Below are 7271 nucleotides of genomic sequence, written 5' to 3' on the forward strand. Positions count from 1 at the left end.
ATGCTATGGTACTTCTTTTAAAACCGCCTTTCAAATTCAAGGCTGGGGAAGGAGGAAAACGCTTGGGAAAGTGCTGAACGAAGGGACTCCGGGGGGCGTTACGTGACAGCATTCAGGGCATCCCAGGATCTCGTTACAGGTGAACTGCTAGGATGAATATGAATAATAATAGCAAATATTATCAAGATTATTCAAAGAGCAAACTCCATACATGTGCATGTGCATATATATACATATATATGACTATGCCTACATCCACTAAATACATATATATATATATATATGTATATATATATATATACATATATGTATACATATATATATATATATATATATATGTATATGTATATGTATATATATATGTATATGTATATATGTATATATATATATATGTATATATATATATATATATATGTATATGTGTATATGTATATATATATATGTATATGTATATGTATATGTATATATGTACATATGTATACATATATATATACATATAGTGATATATATATATATATATATATATATATATATCACATGCGGGCGCGCACACAAGCAATCACCCACACCCACATCCGCACACGCCCCCAATCAATAAATAATCGAGGGAAGAGGGACGGAAATATTGATATAATAATAATACAGCGATACAAGCAGCAGTAGCTTTCCTTTCTTGTAGCAGAGGAGAAAGATATACACTTTTGCTGTGACAGGCTGAGCGACCGCAGCCCCGACGGCAAGCGTGCTGTTTCTGCTGTGCATGCCGGCGATGAAAGTTCGATTTTCTGTGGACATCGTCTTTATAGATGCTAGAGAATCCCAGAAATATCATTTTTTATAATCCAAATCAACCGCAATGTCTCGGGCGGTGTACGCGAAACTTTGGGCTTCTACGGCGCAGTTTCAGCAGCGGAGGCACTATGCCTGGTATCAAGTTGGGTGCGTTTTTACGAATTTTATGTAGTTAAAACCCTTTGGAGCATTTACAAATACTCTGAGATACCTGTCTGAAGATTATTAGAGGGATTCCGTGGAAGTGTCCACTCAGGTCGCCGTCACCACACGCAACAGCAACCGCTGATGATCCAATTGACGTACATACACGCCAAATTTGACTCCTGCTGCATTTTATCTTCGTTTGGCGGTGCATTCTTCTATTTCTGTTGCGCATTTTCCTTTTTTTTCTGATGAAGCGATACTACAGGGGCAGTCTGCCATTCGGGCAGTCTGTTGTTGGACAGAACGGAAGAGACTCAATGAATGCGTGTGTGCGTGTTTATGATGTAATCGTTTCCGGTGAAACTTTAAGATACGGTGTCCGTGACATTATGAACTCTTGCTCTTTATATACATGTATCCGACTGTAAGTATAAGTATCGACAGCACTGTGTACGCATACCTTCAACTAGAATCGATATATTCCTGTTGTGCAAACTTTAACAAATCCATATATTATGTTCTGGTTGCCGTTTACACATGGTTAAATGCATATGCTGCATTTCTGCCATTTACAGTTGAGTAAATCCTTTTCTCTTATTTTTCTCAGGTCTCGCGTTGGCCTCTGGGCAGTGCCAGCCGGTATTTGGGTCAGTTGGTTGCTTTTCCCTGCGTTGCCTGAGGAGTATCGAAGTGCGGTTACTTTCGGAATTTGGAAAAGGCCAAATGTAGGGACGCAGACGACAGACTTTTGAGGGTAGTTTTGCTGCTGGTCTCAGCATGCATGCATGCAGATGATGAATGCGTTTGATGGAGGACGCGTGCATGCTTTCCTTACTGCTTTTTCTTCTTTCCAGCTTTCGCCTTTACTTTTTTTCCGTGCTGCGCTCCTCGCTACCCCTACAGCAGCAACGTTACACGCTGACAGCAGCAGCAGCATCACCAGCGGCAGCGATTGAACAGCAACTACGGCAACAGCAACAGCAGCAACCTACTGCAAGATAAGAAGAAATAGTTCTCATCGGCGTAGCCACTCAGAGAGTCACAGCGGTTGTGTTTGGGGGCGAGTGACTGCTTCTGATGCTGTGATGCATCATGGTATACTAGGTATTGTGATGCATCATGATGATGCTATGATGCACTATATCTGGTTTACTATGAGGCCAACAACAACTCCTCTATTTGTCTGTCCCCTCGCCTGTAACCCCCCGGGAAAAAGCAGTTTTTCTGCTTTCTTCGTTGGGCATTTCTTCTGCTCTGTCCATCATGGCGGACTTGTTGCAACAAACGCTGATGAAACTACAGCAGATGTGTACAGTTCCTCCCCATCATTTAGGCATCTGCGGTACACTCCACAGAGCAGTTTGGATTGCATGCATGTAGGGCCACCGAAATTAAGGTTTGGGGCTGTAGTGTAATGGATTATTGTAATCAGTGGGGCTCATGCTTGCATTTGGTCTCGGATCTAATGAACCTAATAGACTTTGACAGCAAGGACAATAAAGCACCAGCGGGCGGCACAGATAAACAGATGAACAAAATGATACAAAGAGGAACAGTTCCTCTGGCCTTGATATTCTTTCGCGTGGGCTCACCAGTACCAACTTTCTCTCTCCACCAGAGCAACATGCATACAACGGACACTAAACAACTAACGCTAAACAAACACCCAGCAAGTCCAACTCCCGTTGCTGCAGGGCTTCCAGCTGCAGGCGTTGCCGCTACATGGCTGGCTGCAGGAGCTGTTGGGTGTCGCGGCACAGGCGGCAGCATCAGCTGGTGCTCTAACGACCACCTATCGCTGCAGCTTTTGCTGCAGCTGTTGCCATTGCTGCAGCTATCTATTGCTGCAACTGTCCCTCCACCAGTTTGCGTGGGATGTTGGCCAGCAGCTTGGTCAGTGCAGGGTGACTTGCGTTCGCCGTTCTTCGCGACATTCATTTGCCCTATCTGTCGGCGGTTTTACGACGCTGCGTTTGGATGGGTTTGCCACTGTAGTTGCTGATGCGTCTAGGGAGCTGCATTTGTTTAGTCGATGTCTTCTATCATGCTTTTGAACAGCTGTCTTGCGGTTAGGATTTCTGTTGTTATGATGAGGTACTGCACTTTCGTATTTTCGGGTCTTCTGTCTGTTTTCACAGACCCCTGCATCTCTATTTGGTTTAGCCTCCTTATTGCTGCTATCTCTGCATGAGTTACTCCTCCAATGTAGAACATCAACACCAGCAGCGGGGGAGGATCAGCGGCGTTGCAAACAGCACCTGCGCCCTCAGCCTCCACTTCACCTGAACCTACCCCCGGCCCTCGCTGCTGATGGTGCTGTTGCCGCTGCTGCTGCTGCTGTGGCTGCTGCTGCTGCCGCCTCCGCTGCCCCGGTTGCAGCTGGGGTTGCTGCTGACGGATCTCAAGAGCAGGGCCCCACAAACTGTTCAACACGTCGGGAATCGCCCGCCAGCCCGAAGGCGTCTCGTGCAACAACTGTAGCAACCTATGAATACACCCCGCAGCAGCGTCTGGGGGCACTATTCAAAGCGTTACTGATGGCTTGCCAGTAGTTTGGCTATTGCTTGATATAGAATCCTCCTGCCTCCGCAGGAAACCCAACTATCAACTATATGCATGCGCGCAGACGACTGTCATCATTCAAACATCAATGACATTGAAGCAGATATTTACCCAATGGAACGCAGACGCAGTCCTCCCACAGGTGCCATCGCTACACCGCAGACTCTCAAACATACTGCAGCAAAGACTTGATTGAAACTGCCTATACACTGTCGCTGCCTATACGGATCAGCGTGCTCTCCCTCCACCTCTGTTGGAAATACGCCGAAGATGACTGACTACACAGCTGAGGCGCCTGTGCGCCTGAGGTGCCTACACAGCTTAAGTGCCAATATAACACGGAGGGTGCCTATACCGCTGAGGTGTTCAGGTGAAGTGAGCGTCTGTACAGCTGCGGTGCACATACAGCTGAGGCACCTGCATTACAGTTGAGGTGGCTGCACGTATAATACCTGGTGTGCATATACACATGAGGTGTAATTGCTGTGCGGGCCTATACAGCTGAGTTGGTTGCCTCTAGCAGCTGAGTTCTCAATACAGCAATGCATCGCGTACCTGACTGAGAGAGGTGCATATCCAGAGCAGACGTAAGCAATGTCTGTCATCGCGCTTTGTTCATCGACCATTAGCTTGCATTTTTCCCTCACGAACTTCCAGGCCTCGGGCCCAGCATTACCTCCTCCACTTGCTTTTGTTTTTTTGAGGGGATTCTGCTCTCGGAGCAGCCCAACTTGCTGCAAACTGGCGACGCGCCGCAGCTCACGAGTCCCGTGCTGCTGTACCAGTGCATGCAGCAGCGGCTTGAGTTGTGCTGCCTTGATTCCCCCTGCTGTCACCGAGTAGAGACACAGCAGTCTGTATACCTCATCCAGGGTGGTGGCGGCTGCTGAGCAGCAGCCGGAAGCAGCAGCAGCTTCTGTCGCTGCAGACTCGTCGATTAGCTTTTCGAAAAGCTCCGTGATGCTGTTGCTGTTGCTGCTGCTGCTGCGTAGCAGCAGTAGCCCGGGTTCTAAGGCCAGAGTGCCCTGCAACAGCCTGTCTTCTAGACAGAGTCTGCTGTGGTAGTTTGGGTCTCTAGAGACAGCAGCAATAAATGATGCGAGCTTAACATGAAGGCTGAGAGATGCGTGCTCTTGTTGCTTAAGTTTGAACTTCACCATAAATGAGCTGATGTCTTGTATGGTACGGAGGCGGTCCTTTAATCTGTATGTCTCCTTTATCTCACTAGCGATGCGATGCAGCACAGCTCCTACTTCTGTTTGGTGTAAGTCCCGCAGACTTTTAAATAGGCTATCACCAGACAAAGGCACGCGCTGCCCTCGGCCTCTCTCTATCAACACACTCACTCCTAAAGACCCTGACGATGATGACAACAAGGGAGATACCACACCGTCGCTGAACGAATGCTGCTGTTCCTGCTGTTCCTGATGCTGCTGCTGCTGCTGCTGTAGGAGGTGTTTTGGGACCTCAAGGCCTGCGCCTTCGATTCCCAGAGTACTGTCAAGGAGTCCCTGGTAAGTGAAGTCCGTGCAAAGAGGAGTTATGAGATCAACTCTTCTATCAAACAAAACAGCCATATGGGGTGCATGCGGGAGAGACAAGCTACTGCTTTTGCTGCTGCCTGCTACCCACGCCCCCTCTCCTGCTTCTGCTTCTTCCGCTGTAGCAAAGCGAAGAAGGGAACTGCCGCCAGAGACAAAAGGAGGCGACGCGCCGCAGTCCTCTGCATCTAAAACTGAATACACGGGAGGCACTGGGGGAGGAGACGGCTGCTGCGTTTCCAAGTGGCCCCCCAAGCACGGATCATCAAACCGCTGCAGCACCTGCCGCTGCTGTTGCTGCTGCTGCTGCTTACGCTTCTGGATCAGAAAGTCACTCACAGCCTTTGCTGCGCTCCCAATACACCGGAGATGCGGAATGAGTCGCTGATGAGGCTGCTTCGGCTGCTGCAGCGGATGCTGGTGCAGCGGATGCTGCTGCTGCTGCTGCTGCAGTACATCAATCGCATTTGCTACAGTCTTGCACAGAAAGACATCTCCTTGTCCGTGATATGCCCTGAAAAAGTTTGGCAACTCCAGAGACAGCACGTCGCGCTCTACAGGAAACAGCTGGATAGGACAGTGCGTCACCGCCACACAGTCTGGGCTCACACTGCTACTGCTGCTGCTGCTGAAGTCCGTGCTGTCCTGAGTGGCGTTGTTGGCACTGACAGGAAGCAGCGAGTTCCCCAAGTTGGAGATGAGGGCAGCAGCAGCAGCAGGCAACGAGGAATGGCCGGCCTGCTGCTGCTCTGCGTGCGCATTTGTTGCTGTTGGGGCTGAGAGGAGACGGCGAAATTCACTCACAATGAATTCAGAAGATTCAGGCAGAAGAACAACAACATATCTCCTGCCGCTCTTTGCTGCGATCGGTGGGAGGTGAAACTGCCACAGCAGCACAGGGTCCCCTCTGGTGGAAGTCGTCCCAGATGTAGCAGCAGCAGCTTCTGCTGCTGTTGCTGTTGTTGCTGGTGCAGGCGGGGGTTGCGCTTGGGGAAAGTTCTGTTCAATGAAGTTGATGTGGCGGAGAATGAGAGGAAGACGCGAGAGACGAGCGCGACAGACAAATACAACTGTGGGGGCGCGGGCTGTCTGCGCAGGTACAGCAGAAAGAGAAATAGGAAAAGCCGCCAAAGCAAAGCAGCGCTCTACCCCGTGCTGTTGCAAAGAATGAGCGTCAATGAGATGAGAAAGAGGACACGCCAGGCTATCTTCGAGTATAAACAACTTCAACCCCTCTATCGTACTCAAACCATCCAGGAACATACGCCGGTAGTGCGCTGAGACAGCTGCAACGGTACTCCCCACGACATCCACCCCCCCACATGCAGATACATCAGATGCTCCTGAAGAAGAAGAAGAAACTTCACAAGACCCATTCTCTGCAGCCGGCGTAGGCGACGTGCTGCTCCCCAACTCAGGCCGCATGGGGCAGCTGTTGGTGTTATTCTGTGGCTGCCGTTTTCTTCCCGCTGTTTCTTTCGTTGGCACTGCTGCTGAAAGGAGTAAGCTTAGGAAAAGAGTGGCCCCCGTCTTCCCAGCTATCGTTCAGCGCAGCGGTGTGCACGGAGGGACCACAGAAAAGAAATAGGAAAACGCTACGAGCAGCTCCAGCAGTTAACTAGCGGCTGTACTGGAGAAGGCTGTTGCGATGCGTACATGCGTATTATTACAAGACATTAAAAATAAGCAGGAAAAGGCGAGACAGAAGACAGAAAAGAAGTGGACTCAAACGGACACTGAACTCCGCCGGGAGGCCCCCTCGGGCGTTCTGCTCCTGTAAGGTAGGACTGTAGATTTAATGAAATTGTTCTGCCTCAAAATAAGGGGAAAATAAGCGCAGCCTTTTTTATCTGTTTCTGTTAGTATTTCACCATGGGACGAAACACGGGGCTGCGCCACTCTACGCCTTCTCTGCATGCGACCCATCTCAGGCTCTGTTTCAAAGGAAAAGTAGGCTTTAAATTCTGCGTACATGCTTACGCGTTTCATTGAAGTGTTGTTATCAAAATTGACAACAGAGAAGACTCCTCCGTTGTGCAAACACTCACGGCGGGCCACCACTGGCTCGCTTCCTGCCTGGCGTGTCCCGATACCTGTGCGTATTTTCTGTGGGAAATATAACGTTTTTCACGTTATTTTGAGGCAGCTTGCTTTCAAATTATTCCCTGCTTATGATGTTGTGGAAGCGTCGATTGATCCGAACAGCTCTCACTCCCCACCATGGGCTGG

The 7271-nt window shown here is 49.3% G+C and overlaps 2 protein-coding genes across 2 annotated transcripts; one reads left to right on the top strand and one right to left on the bottom strand.

Moving 5' to 3' along the window:
- Positions 1–920: 920 nt before the first annotated feature.
- EAH_00004540 (hypothetical protein) lies at positions 921–1941 on the top strand (the record flags this gene model as incomplete). The annotated part of the gene is made up of 3 exons (XM_013396902.1): positions 921–939; positions 1547–1586; positions 1794–1941. The coding sequence occupies 3 exons, from the start codon at positions 921–923 to the stop codon at positions 1939–1941; spliced, it is 207 nt and encodes a 68-aa protein (XP_013252356.1).
- A 1023-nt stretch (positions 1942–2964) lies between these two features.
- On the bottom strand, positions 2965–6467 carry EAH_00004550 (sec1 family domain-containing protein, putative; the record flags this gene model as incomplete). Its single annotated transcript, XM_013396903.1, has 4 exons — positions 2965–3424; positions 3613–3652; positions 3818–3858; positions 4057–6467. 4 exons carry the CDS (start codon positions 6465–6467, stop codon positions 2965–2967), a joined length of 2952 nt encoding a protein of 983 aa, XP_013252357.1.
- Between the last annotated feature and the right edge of the window lie 804 nt (positions 6468–7271).

The sequence above is a fragment of the Eimeria acervulina genome, genomic scaffold (genome assembly GCF_000499425.1).
Source record: "Eimeria acervulina Houghton genomic scaffold, Eah_scaff17, whole genome shotgun sequence".
Taxonomy (NCBI): domain Eukaryota; phylum Apicomplexa; class Conoidasida; order Eucoccidiorida; family Eimeriidae; genus Eimeria; species Eimeria acervulina.